Here is a 26,406-nt window from a genome sequence, read left to right as displayed (position 1 = left end):
AACTTATACTGTTGTATAGTCACCTTGGTTCAGTGAACAGATTGGATCCCTTTTAATCAGAGCTTATACTGTACTTTAGGCACTTTGGTTCAGTGAATATATCAAATCCATATCAAACAGACCTTATACTGTTCAGTAGTCACTTTGGTTCAGTGAATATATAAATCCCTATCAAACAGACTTTTTACTGTTCTGTAATCACTTTGGTCCAGAGCCTGGATAATAAAGTGAACTGTGAGAGCTTGTACTATACTATAGCCATTTGTTTCACTAAATAGATCAGAGCTTATACTGTTTTGTAATATTATTGGTTTAAAAAATAAACAATATCATGTACATATCAGATCCCTTTCAACCAGATATTATACTGTGCTGTAGGTACTTTAGTTCAGCGAATAAATCATATCCCTTTTAATCAGAACGATGACGACGGATGCCAGGTGATGAGAAAAGCTCACTTGGCCCTTTTAGACCAGGTGAGCTAAAAAGTTATACAAATTTTCGAAGTCAATGAATCATGGATGAAGATGCACTGCTAAATAATCTTTGTGGACATGAGATATGCCAATGCTGCAGATATATCTTATCAATGGACCACAATGAGATGATGGGGCTATAAAATCTCCATGGAAATGAGACTTGCATATTCCAATACATTCACATACTAAATATCATTGACTTATCACAAGGATTTGTATAGTGCCTATTCAAATCCTTGCTTGTCATAAGTGGTTCATCTTTAACTGATCTAATGACAAACAAAGCAAATATTTCAAAGTCAATTAAACCATGACAGAGGAGTAAGTACCAAACATTTTCCATGTAAATGAGATGTGCTTATACCGAGAAAACTCAATACTGAGCAAAATTAACCCCACCGAAAACTGGGGATGATAAAACTACCATTAACACCAACAGATAGCTCACTGAAAACTGGGGATGATAAAACTACCATTAACACCAACAGATAGCCCCACTGAAAACTGGGGATGATAAAACTACCATTAACACCAACAGATAGCCCCACTGAAAACTGGGGATGATAAAACTACCATTAACACCAACAGATAGCCCCACTGAAAACTGGGGATGATAAAACTACCATTAACACCAACAGATAGCTCACTGAAAACTGGGGATGATAAAACTACCATTAACACCAACAGATAGCCCCACTGAAAACTGGGGATGATAAAACTACCATTAACACCAACAGATAGCCCCACTGAAAACTGGGGATGATAAAACTACCATTAACACCAACAGATAGCTCACTGAAAACTGGGGATGATAAAACTACCATTAACACCAACAGATAGCCCCACCGAAAACTGGGGATGATAAAACTACCATTAACACCAACAGATAGCCTCACCGAAAACTGGGGATGATAAAACTACCATTAACACCAACAGATAGCTCACTGAAAACTGGGGATGATAAAACTACCATTAACACCAACAGATAGCTCACTGAAAACTGGGGATGATAAAACTACCATTAACACCAACAGATAGCCCCACTGAAAACTGGGGATGATAAAACTACCATTAACACCAACAGATAGCCCCACTGAAAACTGGGGATGATAAAACTACCATTAACACCAACAGATAGCTCACTGAAAACTGGGGATGATAAAACTACCATTAACACCAACAGATAGCCCCATCGAAAACTGGGGATGATAAAACTACCATTAACACCAACAGATAGCCCCACCGAAAACTGGGGATGATAAAACTACCATTAACACCAACAGATAGCTCACTGAAAACTGGGGATGATAAAACTACCATTAACACCAACAGATAGCTCACTGAAAACTGGGGATGATAAAACTACCATTAACACCAACAGATAGCCCCACCGAAAACTGGGGATGATAAAACTACCATTAACATCAACAGATAGCCCCACCGAAAACTGGGGATGATAAAACTACCATTAACACCAACAGATAGCCCCACCGAAAACTGGGGATGATAAAACTACCATTAACACCAACAGATAGCCCCACCGAAAACTGGGGATGATAAAACTACCATTAACACCAACAGATAGCTCACTGAAAACTGGGGATGATAAAACTACCATTAACACCAACAGATAGCTCACTGAAAACTGGGGATGATAAAACTACCATTAACACCAACAGATAGCCCCACCTAAAACTGGGGATGATAAAACTACCATTAACACCAACAGATAGCCCCACCGAAAACTGGGGATGATAAAACTACCATTAACACCAACAGATAGCCCCACCGAAAACTGGGGATGATAAAACTACCATTAACACCAACAGATAGCCCCACCGAAAACTGGGGATGATAAAACTACCATTAACACCAACAGATAGCCAAACGTGTGTGCAAGTTTAATCATGAATTAATAACAAAAATAAAACAAAGGAATATTGCATATATATTTTAATTTTCCATGGCTTCCACCTTAAAAAATTCAAAAAAAAATAATAACAATAATAACAAATAAATAACAAGAAGTGACTATTACACATGTAAATTTGTACTCTGTATGGATTACATATTATCTGTAAACATATATTCACATTTACCAAAAATTCTCAAAAAAGAGGACTTCATGCATATATACATTTGTACTAAATCAAATGAACTTTTTGAAAATAAAATTTGCAAAATTTAAATATTGATTATTTCATAAGCATAACTGAGCAGTTCTGGATATCTGTTATAATCATGAATATTACATGTTAAAATTTATGTTTCAGATTGATTGATTGATGCTATAAATAGAGGGAGACAATCCCAGAAAACTGAATCCTTTTCTTAAGCATACAAATGCTTCAACCACTAAAGAATCGATATTTCTCTTCACTTACTATAGTCTTTAGCTTTGATTTCATTTTTAAATGGGTTAATTTCTGAAACATTTTGTCTTAATTTAATAATGAATTTTTATTTTAATGCTCTTCATGGGTTATGCAGCAGAGCTAATAAATCACCGGTTAATTCAGTATAGTAGTGTTATTGCTCAAATCTGTGATAAACTTATTATTGGGTTCATAAATACTGAGCTATAATGTAGAGCACATACGTGTAGCCAGGGGGGATTGCTTATTTGTTTTCATGGGGGGTTTGGAAGAACCCCCCTTGAAAACAAATAAGCAGTGTTAAAGTCAATGGTCTGTTCGAATTGTGACTGTTAAAGTTGAGTTTGTGAGTCCAAATAACCCCCCTTTTGAATTTCCTGGCTTCTGGCCTGGAGCATAACCGTTTCCCATAGAGATGTAGATGTATATTGTGTTTATATCTTTTCAATGACAAAACAATCATTTTGAACAATGCATCATGCTATATATTAAATAAGTAAAAATGTTTCAGAAATTTACCAATTAATTTGTTTCTTCTGAAAATCCCACTTAATACAGTTTAAATTTGTCACTGAAGCATGTGCTCATATTTACACTTTGTGAATGTCTTGCTTTTGGAATTGAAAATGTAAATCATGCATTTGAAAAAAAATTGGATGAATCTACAGAACAAAGTAAGCCATAAAATGAATCTTCTTTAGAAATTCTCCAATTTATATACAATACAATATAAGGAGAGCTAGTATGATTGTCAATGAGACAACTATCTAACAAAACCTTAACAATGTTACTTTTAGAAACTACAGATTACTGTATGGCCATCAACAAAAAGCAAAACACATCATTTGTTATAGGCTATAAGAGGCCCCAACAAGATAAAATTGGAAACAAATAATTGGATTATCATTATATTACCGGGAGAACTTTATCTTACAATAATTCATTTCAATGTTTTTTTCTCTCATAATACTTTGGTCAAAGAAATTATTGCACATTGAGTAATAATAACAAAACTAATTCTACTATACTGTTTTCTTACATTTGATTAGTAGCTTTAATTGCACTTAATTGTATAATATAAACCAAGTAAAGATAAAGATAGATGATAACTATTACAAACTAAATATGTTCTCATGAGGTAGTGTTTTTACTTTAGTTCATAAAGTTTTGTTTTATGGAATCTCGACTAGATAACAAGTTTGTTCTTAAAACTTGTGTTGACATGAATTATCATTGATATAGTCATAATTACAAATCGTCTGTTAGCAAAACTTTGAATTTATTGAAATACTAAGAATTTCTTACCCCAGGAATAGATAACCTAAGCTGTATTTTTCAAAATCTTTTGGAATTTGGGTTCTCAATAATATTAAACTTCATACTTTATTGGGCATTTTATTTTATTTTTCCATTTTAGGCTCAATGATGATGTAGTTAAAACATATAGATGGCATATAAACTTTAAGTCTGGTCCGCATGCTTAGTTCATTTAACCCTCCCCGCCATCAACTAACTATATTCTTTCAAATCCTATCCTTTCAAAGATGTTTAATTTCTTCAGCAATTTAAAAAAAATAAAAAAATATACCTCCTTGCAATAAGTCTTTAGAATCATTACACCATTGAGACCCAGAAAAATAAGATATAAACAAATCTTTTCTTAAATATAGTTCAGGTTGGAGGTAACACATTCAACCTTCAAAGTGTGGAATGTCAATGGATGCAAGTCTGAGATATTTACATCACTAATGAAATGAGACGTAATCATAGGAAGAATTCATTCCTTTCAAAAATAATTTTCCTTTTAATCAAATATGTTAACCTCCAATAAAAAGATAATTCTGCTATCTATTTGAGAGTTATTTTATCAGGATTTCTCTGCAAGTGTATGTTGTTCATTATAAACTGAAATATTTTCCTTTCTTGTATAATAGGCTGTCAAAATATAATCATTTAGGTTTTATAAATTTAAGCTTATTACGCTGTTATTGCTTTGAATTTTAGTTGAAACAAAAAAATATATGTTTCCACACATAAAGAATAATCAGAAGTGCAATTGTCATCCCAATTGTCCTATGCCAGTAAAATAATCATAAATAAGATATGTAGATAACATGAGTTCTGCAGTACAGACATACTTTAGTATACAAAATAATCAATTATACATAATAATATGGGAATTATGTAAAATGGAAATAATCTCAATACAAAATAATGCAATAAATAGTATGAATAGCATTTTTACATTGCAAATTAAAAATTTGACACAAAATCACATGTTCCCATCTTGCTCTTGTTAAATTGGTACACATACTGGATATCAACTCCTTTGCAAGAAATTGAGGTTAAAAAATTGATGAAATGCACTGTAAACATGATTATATTATGAAATAATTATGTCCTATTTCTGTTTGAGAGTAAAATGTATGAAATTTACATGAACAATCTTTGCTATATGTGAAGTGGTAAAACCAAAGTTTTTATTACACAAAAAAATCCAAAGAATCAATTTTATATCTCAAGGAAATCTGCATAAGGCATAAAGCAATTGAGTTAAATTCAGTTAGGAGAATACACTCAGACAAACTTTTTGTTTGAACAAACAAACAAGTGAACAGGACAAAAACAATATATCTCACTCTACAGATAAGGAACATAGTAAAAAACTGACAAAAAATATTCAATATACATATCTACTAAGACACATGGTTAAAATGGATATCTCCTACAAAGAATTGCATTGATAATGGTTAAATATACAACTTCTTATGAATTTATCCTTATTTCACAAATGAAGTGTACTGCAACCAGACAATATCATTATGTGTATAATTGGTCAAGACTGATCAGAAATTATACAGCCTTCTATGAAATATGGACCTAGTTGTGTAAAAGAGAACTGGGGCTATGTCTAGTAGCTGGTTTTCAATTAACTGCTTCACAGCACTAGCAGTGCTTTGATTGTTGATACTGAACAACAGAATGAGATTCCATTTAAGCTGCCAATAGGATTTTTTTATATAATGTACATATACAGTGCATAAATATTTTTGGGACATGTCATACAATACAAAATGGTATTTGAGAGATCAAAACAATTAATTTGAAAATGCATGGAATTAATTATCTATTAATTATATCTTAAGTAAAAAATAAACCAATAATTTATATATTAACTATTTTTGTTAAATAACAATTCAAGATTAAGAAAGTTGGGGGAACACAAAAATTTTAAAATTACCCATTAAATAGTCTTGAGGTAACATCTCTACTTGAACACAAATACCAGTATCTCAGTATAATCGAACTCAGATCTGTATAGAAGACTTCATGATAAATTAAAGGACCATAAATCAAGATGATAAGATTTGTATGCAGCTAAAATCAACAATATTTCATTAATAGAAAAAAGAAAAAAAAATTATGTCACAAAATTATTTACATTGATTTAATCCACTTTTTTTTTGGGGGGGGGGGAACAAAACATATGACTGTACATTATTCAGTTTAGAACTTAAAATACTGATCATGCAAACAAAACCTTTAAATATTGAAATTTTGAATTCTTTATAAAAGAATTTTGCAAACTGAACCAGCAGTTAGACAGCATATACAACAGGGATATCTTTTTCAAAATATCTACGAAAAAAAATTGTTTCTAACAAACTATTTGTTCTATATTTAACAATAAATTTTCAATCTTAAGGTTATCTATGAAAAGAGTCCTTGTGTCTCAAGAAAACATAAAAGGAATAAGCAAGTTTGAGTTCATTGAGGAACATAGTATAAAAGTAAATGAGCAAATGTAGCACAACCATTGTTCAGTATTGGTTCTGTAGAAATATCACATGGTTTCACAAAATTTCAAGATCTCTTCTTCTTCAAGTTAGGAATATCTGGTCTAAGCTCTTTATATTGCACCTGGAAATATATTAAAACAAATATGATAAAACAGTAGCCTACCCTTAAAAGTACAGTTAAACTTTGCTGAAGAATTTTTTTTTTATGTTTTCTAAATACAACTTTTTAACACATTTAATACAGTTTCATCTGATATCTTTTTTATTATCAATTTTTATCATTTTTTCCAATGTAAAGCACTTTTCACTCCACTTTTTACTTTGATCGATGGAACGAACTATACAGACCAATACGAAACAGATGCATTGTCATAGATATCTAGTTCTAGAATTAAAGGTTAATCTTTTGTCATAGATATCTAGTTCTAGAATTAAAGGTTAATCTTTTGTCATAGATATCTAGTTCTAGTATTAAAGGTTAATCTTTTGTCATAGATATCTAGTTCTAGTATTAAAGGTTAATCTTTTGTCATAGATATCTAGTTCTAGTATTAAAGGTTAATCTTTTGTCATAGATATCTAGTTCTAGTATTAAAGGTTAATCTTTTGTCATAGATATCTAGTTCTAGTATTAAAGGTTAATCTTTTGTCTTAGATATCTAGTTCTAGTATTAAAGGTTAATCTTTTGTCATAGATATCTAGTTCTAGTATTAAAGGTTAATCTTTTGTCATAGATATCTAGTTCTAGTATTAAAGGTTAATCTTTTGTCATAGATATCTAGCTCTAGAATTAAAGGTTAATCTTTTGTCATAGATATCTAGTTCTAGTATTAAAGGTTAATCTTTTGTCATAGATATCTAGTTCTAGTATTAAAGGTTAATCTTTTGTCATAGATATCTAGTTCTAGTATTAAAGGTTAATCTTTTGTCATAGATATCTAGCTCTAGTATTAAAGGTTAATCTTTTGTCATAGATATCTAGCTCTAGTATTAAAGGTTAATCTTTTGTCATAGATATCTAGTTCTAGTATTAAAGGTTAATCTTTTGTCATAGATATCTAGTTCTAGTATTAAAGGTTAATCTTTTGTCATAGATATCTAGTTCTAGAATTTAAGGTTAATCTTTTGTCATAGATATCTAGTTCTAGTATTAAAGGTTAATCTTTTGTCATAGATATCTAGTTCTAGTATTAAAGGTTAATCTTTTGTCATAGATATCTAGTTCTAGTATTTAAGGTTAATCTTTTGTCATAGATATCTAGTTCTAGTATTAAAGGTTAATCTTTTGTCTTAGATATCTAGTTCTAGTATTAAAGGTTAATCTTTTGTCATAGATATCTAGTTCTAGAATTAAAGGTTAATCTTTTGTCATAGATATCTAGTTCTAGTATTAAAGGTTAATCTTTTGTCATAGATATCTAGTTCTAGAATTAAAGGTTAATCTTTTGTCATAGATATCTAGTTCTAGTATTAAAGGTTAATCTTTTGTCATAGATATCTAGCTCTAGAATTAAAGGTTATAAAGAACTGGCACCATCTACACCTAAAAAGTTGGTTCTGATGATCCTCATGTTCCAGAACTGTTTTATAATCTTTTGGAATATGGTAGTAGTAAAATATCATGGTTATTACTACTCATAATGTCTATAATATTCATAAGAATGCAATACATACTGAAAATGTTTGAACAGGAAATTGAATTGGCCATGATAGCCATATTGTTTTACATTGTACCTGATACCATAAAAGAAGTAATTGAAATCACCATTACTTTCAGAGATTTAGAACTAAAATTCCAGGTCATCAGTAACTTAATAAGGCCATGAAAAATCATCTTATTTTCAGATACTTAAGTTGTTCAAAGCATGAAGCAGGACATATTTTGATAACCATTATTTATTTTTACATATGATAAAGATTTTTCAACGATGAAGAATTTGACAGCTTTGTTACTGACCAATTCACTGTCTGAAGGAACACGCGACAAAAAGTCCAACAACTCATTGTTTGGTATTGCATTAGGTGCTCGTAACTTCTTGGTAAATTTGTTGACACCTGAAAGGAGATAATAAACCATGATTACAAAAAAATTAGAGAACTGTTTTCATATCTTCATAACTTGAAATACAACTCTTATCATAAGAGTATTACATGCAAATATCATGTCACTTGGCAAGTATGCTCTTATGTAATTAAGCATAACACAAAATCTTACATCAAATAAAAAATCAGTAAGTACGAAAAACAATAACATCAATAGTAAAAAGTTACTGACAAGATGGACATCAAGATCTGATCAGCACTGGAATTTAAAATCTTGATCGAAAGCAATGAACCATGACCTTTAGGTCTGATAGGTTTATATCAAGACATAGTCTGTCTCTTAAAAGTACATGTCTCTATATGGCTGTGTGTCTCAAAGTAACTGAAAATATCTCAAGATGCACAGAAATAGATATGAATGGCGTAAGGGTACTCACTAAATTGAGGCACCCTAAAATGCACTGGTATCCAAATTACTTTAATATGATAAATTTATAATACCAAGTTGAACTTGCAAAAAGTTCTTGTATGAAAGTTACCCAAGGTCATCTTTATATACATGTATTGTACTGATATTCAACTTCCTATGGTAATAATCAGATAAGTGATAAAACTTACCCCAGAGCATAACTAGTACCCGCACTGGTATGAAGTATAATATCACGGCACCAATACTGAGCAGGATAACGGCAAAGGTTGACAGCCATGGAACTGTCCAATTAAATGTACTGAAAAAATAACAAATAATCATAATTAATCATAAATAATTTATGACCTTTCAAGGACTCTGTATTCATCTTATTTATCAGAAGTTCAGAGAAGAGTCGTATACATAAATCTGTTACATTTTTAAAACATTTTTCAGTATTATGTATTCTAAAATCACAACTGTTTTGACTCTGATGAAGCTCACATTAGATTTTGATTGGTATTTTATTATTATATGTACGACACCATTGTGTGTACCCATGCTATAAACAGAAACTACAGATAAGGTCAAATGTTACAGGACCTGAGTTGTTGTCTGAATTACATTTATAATGTATGTACATTTGGCATTCTCAATTATAATTATTCAGAATTAAAGTTGCAAATATGAATATAAAAGAAAATGTGGAGTTTGATTCAAATTTATCAAGTCAACTTCCGGCTGCTGGTGAAACTAAGAAAACACTTCCAAAAAGATGCAATTACAGCCCAATAAATCAATTATCAGGTTATCTGCATACTGATATTGTAAAATATCAGCTGCTCGACACAATATAAAGGCTTTTTGTTCTCGTTTGTTGGGCTTACTCGACAAAAAACTTCATATTGTGACTCGCAGCTGACATTTTATAATATCAACAAGCAGACAACCTGATAATCATACTTATAACAGATTTTTCTCCTTACTTTTTAAACCTTTCCCCGAGCGATGCCACCATGTCCATTCCTTGTTGTACCTGGAGACATACTTCCTGGGCAGCTTTGTATATCTCATGGACACTCTTCTTCTCATCCTAATGTACAAAACATAAATACATACTTTAACATGGCTCAGACATTGACCATTAATATTATTAAAACTTGAAGAAAGGAAGAAATCTTGAAGCCAATATTTAAGATAATTATTGGTTATTTGTAAGAGAACATGTATATGAATAAATGCAGCTCACTGATTATTTAGAGAGAAAACATGCCTACATATTGAACTGTAAAATACAAGCACTTAAATATTTTATATTTAGTATTTATTACATATTTTAGCAAAAGATTGGGTTTTGCATATCGAATAACTGCACAATGTCCCTTTTCATATGTTTTGTCAAGGTTACATAACCAGGATATTTGTGTGACCAGTTTTATGGACCCACTCTCAATGTTATCATAAGCCTTATTTCCTATCAATAATGGCTACTAAAGAAAATTCTTGTATTTAAATGTCAATGACTTTGTGGAATTCATTAAGCAAGGTATACACACCAGCACTGAAAGAAAAACTAACATTCAGAGGATGAAATGAACAATGTCATGTATGTATCTTGCCAGAGACTTATTCAAAATCTTCCTCTTTTTTAATCATAATTTTATAATATAATATGACCTTTCCCATGCATATGAGCCCTGGTATCATCCCTTGACCCATATGATCCCTCGGCTTGCACCTCAGTCTGATATTGAGTCTCAGAATGATACAAAGGATAGTATATATGGAAAAAGACCTGTTATAATCCTCAAATATAGAAGTGTTAATTATGACATTTTATGATTTATACAAAATTCATAAATAATATCTATATTATGTATGGTTGGTTGTGATATGAAGTCATTAGAAAAGATTATATAACAAATATATAAACTATAAAAAGTTATTGCACTTTAAAATGTACCAAGTCTCATAGAAATATGCCCTAAGAAACAGAAAAATTAGGAGTAACATAATTGAACAAATGTAAAATGTTTTCTTAACAAAACAATCAGATGACTATTCAGGAACCAAAAGTCCATTCTCTCACCTTCAAAGGAGATAAAATACTATCTAAAATTTTGAAGTTTGAATACCTTGTTTGCCTATATATCTGTACCCTGTTTTTGAATATCCTAGATTTTCAATTGATTTCAGTAAGATCATTAGAATAATCAGTTTATCAATGTCATCAAATATCCTCTTGCTATATTTGAATTTTATGGGAAATCATACATTTGTTTCATATATCCCTGAGCCACTTTTTTTCAGTTCAATAAATGACATCAAATCATTTTATTAAATCTGTCTGCATGAAATTTTACAATTTTTATTTGTATGATTTATTAATATCTAGCAATAAGTGAGAAACACCATACAGCATAGAGTGAATGTACTATAAGTAGTTTGAGGTTAAGAGAGGGTGAGATGAGTGAGATATTATTATCAAGCAGAATTATTAAGCAAACCCCAGCTCAAATGGTTAAAATGTCAATAAACCAGACACAAATACAGGAAACAGTTCTTCAAACAGTTATTCAGGACATATCTATTCAAAATAAAACTTGGAAAAACTAATTCTAAACTATATTTATAAATTTTAAATTCTTTCAGAAAAAGACAGAAAAATTCCCCCAAAATACTAAAATTCTAAATGTTTGCAATCACTCCTCTAAGAATATTAGATAACTAGTTATCTAAGAAATTTCATCATAAAAGATTTACTAGAAGATGTGTAGTTAAAATGTCCCTGAATAAACTGTTTTGTCTGGGAAATTATAACCATGTAATTAAATCCTTGTTAGAGAGTCGAGGTGCAGACAGGTGTTAACTACCTGAAGAAATTAATTTACCTTTTTCTGTAAATAAAAAGATATGAAAATGTTAATTCTTTTAATAAAACCTACACTGAATATGTTAATCTAAGAGTGTCCTTAATACATTATTATAGCTTGATTCCTAGAAAATGTAACAATCAAGTACAAATTTTGTGGAGATTTACTTAATATATAAAGTAATTAGCTCATAGAAAGAGAAAAAAATGTTTTGCACAAGCTTACTTAATTGTTTTAAGTATGCATGCCATTATACTTTTAGTGGGAAATAAAATGCTCTTTAATAATGTTTCAAAGTCTAGACAAAAATGAACATTTTGTTTTTCAAAAAGAAAAAGATAGGCAACTTACATTCAAAGTTTAGGATTCACTATTTTATAATTTCCCTTAATATTGCTGTGAACGTCATCCTCATTTTACTTTTTCAAAAACAACCGTTGGGTTTTTATTTGGAGAAATTAAAAAAAAAAATCTAATCTTAGTACATTTTTTTTCAAATTTTGACATATTTAAAAAAAAATTAAAAAAAATACCCCCACTTATATAGTAATACATCTAACATCACAGGGATAGACATACAAGTTTTTTTGTTAATAATTTGTCATGCATCTTCATTCTTTACAAGTTCCCCGACCAATATACAGTACACCAACTACATGTATACAACAGTAAAAGTGATAAGATAGTTTTGGTTATCAAAACTTTATGTTAATTCATTCATCTGAAAGAGTTTATATATTTCCCATGCTTCAAACAGCTTGCATTCTTGGTAGAGCAAGACATAGTTCATATTTAATAAGAAACATTTAAAACAATGGTCACTTGGTTTCTGGTAAGTGAAAAATAATTCAAATGAGATTTTCAAATCCAAGTTTTAGTCAGGAAATTTAAGTCAGAACATTATCAAGAAAGGTCTGACAAGGAAGGTACACCATTTAAAAATTGTTTCCCTGTGTTTGTTTTTTTGTGTACTGTCAATATCTGTTTCTTAATTTTTTATATACCAAACAAAATACAAACACATTATGGGTGTTGCACCTTATTTTAAATTTTTAAATTAAAAGTGTAAAGAAATAATAAACATGATTTTTCTCAATATTGCAAAAATTTAAATCTCATTTTAGTTTAAAATTAATTTGCATTAATAAATGCACACTACAATTTCTGAATTTACAGTTCAACAACATTTATAAAATATTTGTATCAATTGTTGGTTTTCTGTCAATCTAGGGTTATCTACCTTTTCCAATTTTGTTTCATCGTCATCATCATCATCATCTTCATCTACGTATAACTGGAAACAAACAGATAAAGAATATAGAATATAGAAATAAAAAACAGAGAATATTTAAATCAAATTATTAGTTGGTTTAGTTGTTTGTCCTTTCATGGGTGATAGAAGGGGACTCATTCTAACAATACATAACCCTTGGCCTGTAATCTTTTCTGAATCCAGGCACGATTTAATCTCAATTCCTCTTCAGCTGAAAACTACTGAATCACAGATAACAAATATCCAGAAAAAGGTCCTTTCGACTGTCTGAAATCCAGGGTAACCGTTGTGTACTAAGTTCTATATATATCCATGTCTATAAATAGAAGCCATCTGTCCCATTTGTCGATTTTTTATATAGATTCTCCATGAAATTCTATGCTGCTTTTAAGATTTTCTGCTGTTTCTGATGAAAGCAGTTACAAACTGCCAAGACTTGAGGCAATGAGCAACCTTTTTTATTTCAGACTCTTTGTATTGAAACATGGTTAGTGTCAAAAAAATGTTTGATTTGAATTGCCTTGAGTTGTTCAGTAGCCGTGTCAATAACTATTGCCTGCTTAATTCTAGGATAACTTTTATGATTTTATTTAGAGTTTTGTGTTTACAATCTGGTTAATTTTAGGATAACTTTTATGATTTGAGAGTTTTGTGTTTACAGCATCTGTGACAAACAACTGTGTAAAAACAAGAATGTGTCCCTATATCTAGTACACGGATGCCCCAGTCGCACCATCATATTTTATGTTCAGTGGACCATGAAAGTGGGGTCAAAACTCTTAATTTGGCAATGAAATTAGAGAGATCATATCACAGAAAACATGTGTACTAAGTTTGAAGTTGATTGAACTTCAACTTCCTTGACCAAAAACTTTAACCTGAAGCAGGACAGATGAGCAGACGGATGATCGGACAGATGAATGAACGTACAAACGGATGCACTGACCATAAAACATAATTCCTAAGAGTAGGGCATAAAAAATCAATGGAGTATAATGTTATTCTTTCCTTTTATACTTACATTATCTGCTGGTTCTGTAGAAAAAGCAGTTTGCATGGAAGAAAAGGCAAGATTCTTTAAGAAAACCAGTAATAATGTTATAGGCAGCATATAGGGCTCAAAAAACCATACTGCTACAAGATAGACCTACAAAACAGTATATCATTTATAAGATTTTGATGATTTGAGGAGATAAATCATTAAATTATAAAGTCATTATCTGAAAAAAAGTTTTAAAAATTTTACCAAATAGATTACAATATCTAAAAGAAAGGCCTTTAAAATTATTAAGATTTTGACAAGTGTATAAGTATTTTAGTCTCTGATAGTTGAGATCAGCTAAGGTTCACTGAATTCTCAGTTTGATGAAATCTTAATCTAATCCATTACATATCTAAACCAAGGGCTTTAACTCTGTATAACTTACAATAAAGGCAGTGATTGTTCTAGGTTTAGACTCCCACTCAAAACAACTATTTAGAAATTTTCCCACTTCTGTGAATGATGAAACCATCTGTGTTACTCTAGCTATGTTTCTCTTCATTGTCTGAAAAGTAAATTCTTTCTTATAAAGGGGTTTATAATTCGTGCCAATTATTGAAACACTCAAAAAGATATCATAAAAGCCACTAAACCATAATGGCATATGGCAGTTTTAGTTTCCTCTCACATATATTAAACTTTGGTCATCTAAATTAGAATAATGACCATTTGAATATTATTCAATGGACATTCCAATTTCATTAGCTTGGTTTATAGAAATACTTACTTTTGCAAACTGTCATTAAAATAACTTATTTCCAATATTTTTAAATTGTTAAAATGTTTAAACAAAATGTTCCTCAAACAATTTACTTACTGCAATTTTAAACTTTGGTTCTGGCTTCATATATTTCTCTTCTCTAGGGTTTACTGTTCTAATTGCACTTTTTACCTACAAAAATCAATAATTAAATAGAATACTCAGACATTGTTTTACAAATATCTATAATTACAACCAGAAACGTCAAATGTTTGATTATTATCAAAACAAAAGACTACAGTAAATTCAAAAATCATTGCAATTTTGTCATTCTAGAATTGAATGCGATTTATATTTTTATGATTTTGAGAAAAATACTGTTTACTTCATATAAAATATTTCAAAATGCGACTTTAAATTATTGCGTTTACAACTCCGTCTTATTTTTAGCAATAATAAAAACCTAGCTGTAATTTCTGAATTTACAGTATGTTGAGTCAACAACTCAAATATCAAATGACATCTAGAGGTCAAAATGACAGCTAGAGGTCAAAATGACAGCTAGAGGTCAAAATAACATCTAGAGGTCAATATAACAGCTAGGTCAAAATAACAGCTAGAGTTCAAAATAATATTCCTAGATAATTGTGTTAGAATGAGACACTTTAAAAGTTAAAATATTTTGGCTTTTGAAAACTGAAAAGTTAATTGTCATTGAAAAGGTTACAGTAGAAATATGCTAGCACTAAAATATACGACTGCCTTGAAATTGTAAGAATGAGAAGAAAGTTGCAGATAAAACAAATTGAAACAAATGTTCTTACCGGATTATAAACCACATCGATTTCCAACATTATAGCACCTTTAGTTCTATTTAGTAACTTTTTATCCTTTAAAGTATACCATCTCTTCTCACCACATCTAACCTGTAAAGTTAATTCTGTAATTATCAAAGGAATACAGCCAGCAATATTCATTTTTTAGAGTTTAATTTTCTTTTATATCATGAATATTTGTTGTTAGCTTGAGATAATTCATATAACAAGTATAGATGCTCATATTTATGATTGGTAAGATATGAAAACAGTTACAACAAGAATAAATGTCGTCCAACACTGAGATGAGAGAGAATGTGAGAATTTCATGACTGCTTAATGTCACATGATTTGCATCTTCCTTTATATGGTATATTGTTAGTTTCTGGATATGGACTGTACCAATGGGGAAAACATCCTGGACTTTAATACACAGGTTCACAAGAAAATTATATTTTGCAAAGTACGTTTCTGGACTGTTCCTTAATTTAGATCATTTAAAACAATTATCATTCATGGTTTAACCCCCCCCCCCAAAAAAAAATGGAACATGAAATGAACTGCAACACCAATACATATCTGCACTTCTTCTTTATATAATTTGAAGTGTCGATTCATTCTCTCAATGATACTTACATTTAACAAAGGAATAGCTATTTTCCCCAGAAATTCCACTTTTTTATCTCGATCTTCATCATAAACAGTAACTTCTAATATTGAGTGTATATCTTTAATATTACTGAAAAAAAAGAATAGTAAAAATAGTAAAAATAAAATACCAATATCTTATTTCTCAGAAAATGAAAATATGAAAGAATACATGATATGACACCATACCCTGTTTACACTATCACATTCCCATGTTGAGTGAACTGACAAATCTGAGTCAAAACCCTAATTTGACATGAACATACCTGTCAACTTTTCACAATGCTCATGAGGGTTTTTGGTGCAAGATGACTCTCAAACTCCTACAAAACCTTTAATGTGGCCTACAAATATATTTTAATGTTGTTTTTTGGCTTCTTTATACTTTTACAAGCCTATAGCTATTATAAAAGTTACTGTTTTTTTTAAAATGTGGACACAATTGCTCTTTCAAAATTTCCATTTTGGAGCCTCCTTTGGGGAAATCCCCGCAAATAGTGACAGATGGCAGGTATGCAGAAATATTAAAAAGTTCACAACTAAATGAACTTGTTGGCTCGGCAATAAGTTGATGGTTGTCTACATAACTCATGGTAAACTACCTTAAACTAAAGCTTTAACCTGATATTCAACTATAAACAGTCTATATGAAATAAATTTAAGCAATTATAGGTCACCATATACTTACAATGTGAATACTTTATTCCACTCAGGATTAAGTGTTTTGTATTCTGTTTGAGTCTGTAATCTTGCATTGTCTAGTTCTAAAACACAAAATGGATCACTAGTCCCACCGAAATCTGCAGCAATAAGTCCCTGAGCTCGAAAAGCTGAAAAATGAATATACATACATTATAAGATTTCATATTTTATTCAAACTTTCCTTTACATCAAGTCATTCTTATCAAAGTGACTTATAAAAACCTTGTGTTTGGTGATACAGTGCACAGTGAAAACACACTGTTTGCCCCAAATATGTAACGCTTTGTTCTGTTACTTAAAATAATTTCATTTTCTTCTTTAAGAAGAAGAAGCAAATTACTTGTGTATATCAATATCGTTAAACCTGAAAATATTATAACTAGAGGCTCTACTTGTTCTATGTGCATATTTAACATAGGAAACTCTACAACATTGGAGATGAGAAAAGAATTTTTAATTTGTTGATCCTGTATTACTGATCTTTTAGTCTGTTTAGGTTCTAAGAGGGGGGAATATTCTCATTTCACTCCTTCTAAGATCAACAGTCTACTAACTATTTCAGAAAAACTTAACTTGTTAGTAGATCTTGCCTTATATGGTATGTAAATGGATATTTGAATTGCATTTAGCTATCCCACATGAAGCCTGTTGCTAAATAAAGTCATTTAAGTTATAGCCTTTACTTACCTTTGATCTGCAACCAACCAATATCTTTTATATTTTTAAAGGAATTAAATAAACCCTGAAAATAGACAAAAGACCAAAAAATATATAATAAATGAACAAAAATCTTAATATACAAAATATGAAAAATAATATATTTGTGAACTGATAATCGTTAAGGATTTCTAAAAAAATAATCAAGAAATCATTATTCTATAGTCTGACCTTTCAATTGAAACAACCAAATTAAATCTTAATATAATAACTTTAACTCTTTCTATCAAAATGCTACTTATCATTATTCTTTTTCAGTGCTAAATTTGAATACAATTTTAATATGTTTTCAAAAAGTTAACTACATTGTATAATTTTGTAGCTTCTCTGATAAAAAGAAAAACACTGCCCATAGAATTTTGGTGGTGGCAAGTATAAATCTTTGAACTAACATGATATTTCAAAAGTTAAAGAAAAACTTAGAATAGTATTAGATATATCAGTAATACTATATTTTAACTGCATGAAAAATAACCTACCAGTACTATCAATTCCAGGAAAAACATGAACTTACATATTTCTAGCAATTTCTATTTTCTTCCTAGAATTTGAGATGCACTTAGTGAGATCTGAGATTGTTTCCGTACCAGTACTTACATGGTTTTTTTTTTAACAATTCCAGTTTTTTCCCCAGGATTTGAGGTGTAGTTAGCAAGATCTGAGATTGTGTGTGTACAAGTTCTAACATATTTTCTAAGGATTTCTATTTTCTCCCTAAAATTTGAGGTGTAGTTAGCGAGATCCTAGATGGTTTTCATACCAGTACTTACATATTTTCTAACGATTTCTATTTTTTCCCTTGGATTTGAGGTGTAGTTAGCGAGATCTGAGATCGTTTCCGTACCAACTGTTCCACTGATTGTCAACAGAAGTTTAATTATACCTCCCTCATCTTCCAAGGGTTGGTCTATTGTGTGGGTCACTTCCTTTTCTATTCCTGATAAATCTATAACAGCTCTGAAAAACAGAAGAACAATTTGAAAAGAATTTTACTTCAGACTTGGACACATCATTGTCTTCTGTTTAGTCTCATTATAATTCATTCTACAAGAGTATTTTTAATTTCTTATATTGACAAGCACATTCATAGCATTATAATTTCCCCCTTTTTAGTACTAAAACTTGAAACAAACACTTATCATAACCTCGCTGGCAATTCAATTCAACCACAGCACTAATTTGGACAGTGTCAAAATCTCTACATCTATGCTACAAAGAACACCAGGATACAAGTTACATTGTAATGTCAACAAATTAATGACTATAACAAATATATCTAACAAATAATAAGCGGTAGAATCCATTTCAAAAATATAGAATTAAAATAAATATCAAGACAACAACTAGGAAAATAAAGATATTTGTAAGCTGCCATGGCAGGAACCTGTATTCGAATCTAGGCCAACTAATTCTGACTGTATAACAATTCCTTAAACAAACAAATTAACAAAATAATGAAGTTTAATAAGAAAAGATCTCTTAGAAAGACTGTAAAAATATTGGAGTATAAACCTCAAGCTGGGGGTAACATTTAAAGAGTCTCTGTACAGAAGGGGGACAAACATTTAATGTAAAAAGAGATATAGAAGGAATATAGGGTATGAAAACAATTAAGACACAAAATGTCTTCATGCATTAACAAAATAAAAAGCAAAGTAATTAGAGTGCCATTGTTGTTTTTCAACATGAATGCAGGATTACCAATGACTAGGAAAACGGGAATAAAATTTCACCTCATGCATATAAAATATTATAATCTAAATGAAGAAACTACTGTTGCATACAAAATGAAATGCACAAAGATAACTTTTCTATTTTTTCTCATTTATATGCATATAACAAAAAACAACCCCATTGATATTTTCTGATCATGAAAAAGTTTTATCCAATCAGAGAGCATTTCTATTCATCAATATATCAGACTTGGACATCTTTAAATTCAAAAGTGCCTGAAATAATCACTAATGGCCATCTAATATCCATTTAGGTGCCAGACCTAAACAGAAGGCTGATGGATAGTGCAATTAACATTTCTAACCATTTCTCCCTGAATGGACAGCAAATATAGCAACACTTGGTGTTATAATCATGAGAATAAAATGGATAATTCTTCAGGGAGGTATCAATCCTAGACACAACCTACAGGAAATTATTTCAAATTGATTTTTGTATTAATTCTGAACTAGTTAGACCTCTTCAAGCATAAAGTGATTTATTGTCAACAAGATTAGAATACTAATTCTAATGTAATGACTTAAATCTTCTTAAGAGTCATAATCATAGGACCTTTGTTTTCATCTGCACTTTTAAGTGTTGTTATTTCATTTTCAATTACTGCTAAAGGATTTAAGTCTTGCATGCACTTAAATGTGTTTTCTCTTGAATAACTTGTACAATAATTTCCTTTTCCTCTACAGTTTGACCTGATGAATTTTCTTGTTTGATATTGATTTAGTGGAATTTACATTTTGTATGAAAAAGAAATGAAAGTGATTTCCAGACCATTAGACAATTACCAAGACACAGAAATCCCGGAGGTCATGCTATTCACATTTTTATCTGCAAATATTGTTTACTTTTGACACTTCAGGCATAAATACCTTTAAATGACAGGAATATGAGTTGTTGTCCCTTCTTTTGATGTGTTTAAGATTTTGATATTTGATTAGGGACTTTTCATTTTGAATTTTCCTCGGAGTTCAGTATTTTTTGTGATTTTACTTTTTACTGGAGATGAATGCAATAATAAATAGATTATTGATACTTATATGTTTTAAAGTCGGTACATGTATTATACACTTGTTCGTGTATAATAAGATCAATTTAATGTATGTAGTTTTAGAACAGCTGCATCATGAGTGCATACTACACTAATCTCTCTTTTATTGAAAACTGGACATTGGACAAGACACGTGTACATGAACGCATGGCCTACATTTGACAAGACACGTGTACATGAATGCATGGCCTACATTTGACTAGACACGTGTACATGAATGCATGGCCTACATTTGACTAGACACGTGTACATGAATGCATGGTCTACATTTGACAAGACATGTGTACATGAATGCATGGCCTACATTTGACAAGACATGTGTACATGAATGCATGGCCTACATTTGACAAGACACGTGTACATGAATGCATGGCCTACATTTGACAAGACATGTGTACATGAATGCATGGCCTACATTTGACAAGACACGTGTACATGAATGCATGGCCTACATTTGACAAGACATGTGTACATGAATGCATGGCCCACATTTGACAAGACATGTGTACATGAATGCATGGCCTGCATTTGACAAGACACATGTACATGAATGCATGGCCTACATTTGACAAGACATGTGTACATGAATGCATGGTCTACATTTGACAAGACACGTGTACATGAATGCATGGCCTACATTTGACAAGACATGTGTACATGAATGCATGGCCCACATTTGACAAGACACGTGTACATGAATGCATGGCCCACATTTGACAAGACACGTGTACATGAATGCATGGCCTACATTTGACAAGACACGTGTACATGAATGCATGGCCTACATTTGACAAGACACGTGTACATGAATGCATGGCCTACATTTGACAAGACACATGTACATGAATGCATGGCCCACATTTGACAAGACACGTGTACATGAATGCATGGCCCACATTTGACAAGACACATGTACATGAATGCATGGCCTACATTTGACAAGACACGTGTACATGAATGCATGGCCTACATTTGACAAGACATGTGTACATGAATGCATGGCCTACATTTGACAAGACACGTGTACATGAATGCATGGCCTACATTTGACAAGACACGTGTATGAATGCATGGCCTACATTTGACAAGACACATGTACATGAATGCATGGCCTACATTTGACAAGACACATGTACATGAATGCATGGCCTACATTTGACAAGACACGTGTATGAATGCATGGCCTACATTTGACAAGACACGTGTACATGAATGCATGGCCTACATTTGACAAGACACGTGTACACTACATTTGACAAGACACGTGTACATGAATGCATGGCCTACATTTGACAAGACACGTGTACATGAATGCATGGCCTACATTTGACAAGACACATGTACATGAATGCATGGCCTACATTTGACAAGACACATGTACATGAATGCATGGCCTACATTTGACAAGACACGTGTACATGAATGCATGGCCTACATTTGACAAGACACATGTACATGAATGCATGGCCTACATTTGACAAGACACGTGTACATGAATGCATGGCCTACATTTGACAAGACACATGTACATGAATGCATGGCCTACATTTGACAAGACACGTGTACATGAATGCATGGCCTACATTTGACAAGACACGTGTACATGAATGCATGGCCTACATTTGACAAGACACATGTACATGAATGCATGGCCTACATTTGACAAGACACATGTACATGAATGCATGGCCTACATTTGACAAGACATGTGTACATGAATGCATGGCCTACATTTGACAAGACACGTGTACATGAATGCATGGCCTACATTTGATAAGACATGTGTACATGAATGCATGGCCTACATTTGACAAGACATGTGTACATGAATGCATGGCCTACATTTGACAAGACATGTGTACATGAATGCATGGCCTACATTTGACAAGACATGTGTACATGAATGCATGGCCTACATTTGACAAGACACGTGTATGAATGCATGGCCTACATTTGACAAGACACATGTACATGAATGCATGGCCTACATTTGACAAGACACATGTACATGAATGCATGGCCTACATTTGACAAGACACGTGTACATGAACGCATGGCCTACATTTGACAAGACACGTGTACATGAATGCATGGCCTACATTTGACAAGACATGTGTACATGAATGCATGGCCTACATTTGACAAGACATGTGTACATGAATGCATGGCCTACATTTGACAAGACACGTGTACATGAATGCATGGCCTACATTTGACAAGACACGTGTATGAATGCATGGCCTACATTTGACAAGACACATGTACATGAATGCATGGCCTACATTTGACAAGACACGTGTATGAATGCATGGCCTACATTTGACAAGACACATGTACATGAATGCATGGCCTACATTTGACAAGACATGTGTACATGAATGCATGGCCTACATTTGACAAGACATGTGTACATGAATGCATGGCCTACATTTGACAAGACACATGTACATGAATGCATGGCCTACATTTGACAAGACATGTGTACATGAATGCATGGCCTACATTTGACAAGACATGTGTACATGAATGCATGGCCTACATTTGACAAGACACGTGTACATGAATGCATGGCCTACATTTGACAAGACATGTGTACATGAATGCATGGCCTACATTTGACAAGACATGTGTACATGAATGCATGGCCTACATTTGACAAGACACGTGTACATGAATGCATGGCCTACATTTGACAAGACACGTGTATGAATGCATGGCCTACATTTGACAAGACACATGTACATGAATGCATGGCCTACATTTGACAAGACACATGTACATGAATGCATGGCCTACATTTGACAAGACACGTGTATGAATGCATGGCCTACATTTGACAAGACACATGTACATGAATGCATGGCCTACATTTGACAAGACACGTGTACATGAATGCATGGCCTACATTTGACTAGACACGTGTACATGAATGCATGGCCTACATTTGACAAGACATGTGTACATGAATGCATGGCCCACATTTGACAAGACATGTGTACATGAATGCATGGCCTACATTTGACAAGACATGTGTACATGAATGCATGGCCTACATTTGACAAGACATGTGTACATGAATGCATGGCCTACATTTGACAAGACATGTGTACATGAATGCATGGCCTACATTTGACAAGACACGTGTACATGAATGCATGGCCTACATTTGACAAGACACGTGTATGAATGCATGGCCTACATTTGACAAGACACGTGTACATGAATGCATGGCCTACATTTGACAAGACATGTGTACATGAATGCATGGCCTACATTTGACAAGACACGTGTACATGAATGCATGGCCTACATTTGACAAGACATGTGTACATGAATGCATGGCCTACATTTGACAAGACACATGTACATGAATGCATGGCCTACATTTGACAAGACATGTGTACATGAATGCATGGCCTACATTTGACAAGACATGTGTACATGAATGCATGGCCTACATTTGACAAGACACATGTACATGAATGCATGGCCTACATTTGACAAGACACATGTACATGAATGCATGGCCTACATTTGACAAGACACGTGTACATGAATGCATGGCCTACATTTGACAAGACACGTGTACATGAATGCATGGCCTACATTTGACAAGACATGTGTACATGAATGCATGGCCTACATTTGACAAGACACGTGTACATGAATGCATGGCCTACATTTGACAAGACACATGTACATGAATGCATGGCCCACATTTGACAAGACATGTGTACATGAATGCATGGCCTACATTTGACAAGACACATGTACATGAATGCATGGCCTACATTTGACAAGACATGTGTACATGAATGCATGGCCTGCATTTGACAAGACATGTGTACATGAATGCATGGCCTACATTTGACAAGACACGTGTACATGAATGCATGGCCTACATTTGACAAGACACGTGTACATGAATGCATGGCCTACATTTGACAAGACACGTGTACATGAATTCATGGCCTACATTTTAGAGCTTGTACTCAAGTAAATAAACATTGTTCTTTTAAACTTAAAAATAAGATCTGTTGTGCATAACCAGAGTAATGTTAAAAGACATGCTGTTGGATTTTTAACAATTTAAGCCAAATCATTTAAGAATGCAAATACAATTATTAAAAGCAAAAAGCATATAAAAGAGGAGTTATGAAAGAGCCATTATTTGGCTCCTGCTCCTGGAATGTCTGCTTTGCTGTGTTAAGCATATCCTTAAGCATATCCCCGTCTCATATTTAAAAGTATCACATACAGGAAGTAAGTGTCCTACTAATCAGAGAAATTAACAAAAACACATTACTTTGCATCACAGTCAACTTGCTGACCAAATATGAAGTTAATTTGTTACATAAGGTGACGAAAAAAAGTGATGAATATTTGTTGAAAATCTACTGTAAATTACTGTATTAACAAAATATGGCTATCATGATATGATGTCAAGCACCACGGAAATCAAACAAAACTAAATGTTAATCAAAAGTTCGAAAATTCAACAATATTGGCAGGATTTTTAGGTTTGCTTTAATGCAGTAAATACAATAAGTTTTAGTACAACCACAAATATTTGAGATACACATCATCAATCAATTAAAAAATAGCATGCCCAGCCAAAAGCAGCAATACAATATAATTGAGAAGAAAAAACCAATGCAAAATACATGTAACTGAAAATAATGCTGAAATGGAAGCCTGCTTAACAAATTCCACAGAAGACATGGTCTGGTGATAACTAATGTATACATACTTATGATAATTTCTGAATTTCATTGAGAGCAGTGTTAATAGTAATTGGTTTATATGTATAACATCGATAATATGGCTCTCAAGGTTTAATGGATACCTATAAAAAGTATTTGGACTGAAGCAAACTGAAAAAAATACATGTATATCAGTTTTGCTATTCAAGAAGATATTGCCAACTTGCAAGATAGGTATATGAACCTCTGTGAAAGGAAATATTTTTTTCCCATTTCATATGCATTGACAGAACTATCTATGCACAAGTTAACCTCAGTAAATGGAATACTTATCCAGATTTAAAGTTATTGTACTCATGTCTGTCATTGTCAAATTATTTCCTTACACATCTTTTGTAACATACTTTTATGAAGTCACCTTTGTTCTTCTATGAGTCGGATCATTATGTTGAATTATGTTCAATTAACAGATGAATTGGACAATCTTAATTACTGACTGGCACAGCATTATATTAAAGAATCAATTTGTAGCCTCTAATTTCCTAAAGTATCTCTACGGGGCCCGTCTAGCTTTTTTGATAAGACACTTCATCTCAGATATAAGATACACTGTAATAGTTTTGTATCATGAATCTTTCTACTTTAAAGGAAAAAAAATCCAAAACAGGCAGCAAAACCTGCAGTCAAGAAATTCTGATCACCGTAAATTATTAAGAAATGACATTAAAATCAGTTTATATAAAATATCACTACTCAGTATCAATAATGTATGGAATTTAATGATTCTGCAACATGCAAGGATATCACTCAGAGATCTTACTCAAAGATAATCTCATCACGTACAGGACGTAAAAGCCACTTCAAACTTTATCAATTGTCAGGGAAAATTACTATGCATGACAATCTGTATCATTTTCTGTCTTTAAGATCATACATAAAAATAAAGTAGAATTTATCTGAAGAGTTAAAGGCAGATATTTGAACGATTTCATAGTAATTTACATCTGCAGTGAAATAGTTTTTGATTGATCTATGATACATTCTAAC

The 26,406-nt window shown here is 32.0% G+C and overlaps 1 protein-coding gene across 6 annotated transcripts in view; it reads right to left on the bottom strand.

The window, feature by feature from the left end:
* Window positions 1–3,388: 3,388 nt before the first annotated feature.
* Window positions 3,389–26,406, bottom strand: part of LOC134714698 (multiple C2 and transmembrane domain-containing protein 1-like) — a 95,158-nt gene continuing 72,140 nt past the window's right edge. For all 6 annotated transcript variants that reach the window (XM_063576186.1, XM_063576188.1, XM_063576187.1 and 3 more), the window contains 13 exons: window positions 18,648–18,834; window positions 17,848–17,902; window positions 17,147–17,288; window positions 16,447–16,549; window positions 15,820–15,921; window positions 15,113–15,187; window positions 14,681–14,800; window positions 14,275–14,400; window positions 13,221–13,274; window positions 10,094–10,200; window positions 9,317–9,426; window positions 8,613–8,710; window positions 3,389–6,775 (listed from right to left, as the gene is read on the bottom strand). In XM_063576186.1, the coding sequence (XP_063432256.1) occupies window positions 6,719–6,775; window positions 8,613–8,710; window positions 9,317–9,426; window positions 10,094–10,200; window positions 13,221–13,274; window positions 14,275–14,400; window positions 14,681–14,800; window positions 15,113–15,187; window positions 15,820–15,921; window positions 16,447–16,549; window positions 17,147–17,288; window positions 17,848–17,902; window positions 18,648–18,834 (1,336 nt within the window). In that variant the 3' untranslated portion in view covers window positions 3,389–6,718. The remainder of the gene's footprint in view (window positions 6,776–8,612; window positions 8,711–9,316; window positions 9,427–10,093; window positions 10,201–13,220; window positions 13,275–14,274; window positions 14,401–14,680; window positions 14,801–15,112; window positions 15,188–15,819; window positions 15,922–16,446; window positions 16,550–17,146; window positions 17,289–17,847; window positions 17,903–18,647; window positions 18,835–26,406) is intronic.

The sequence above is a fragment of the Mytilus trossulus genome, chromosome 4 (assembly GCF_036588685.1).
Source record: "Mytilus trossulus isolate FHL-02 chromosome 4, PNRI_Mtr1.1.1.hap1, whole genome shotgun sequence".
In the NCBI taxonomy this organism is placed as follows: domain Eukaryota; kingdom Metazoa; phylum Mollusca; class Bivalvia; order Mytilida; family Mytilidae; genus Mytilus; species Mytilus trossulus.
Note: the sequence above shows the minus strand (reverse complement) of the source record. Positions and strands in the feature narration are given on the sequence as shown.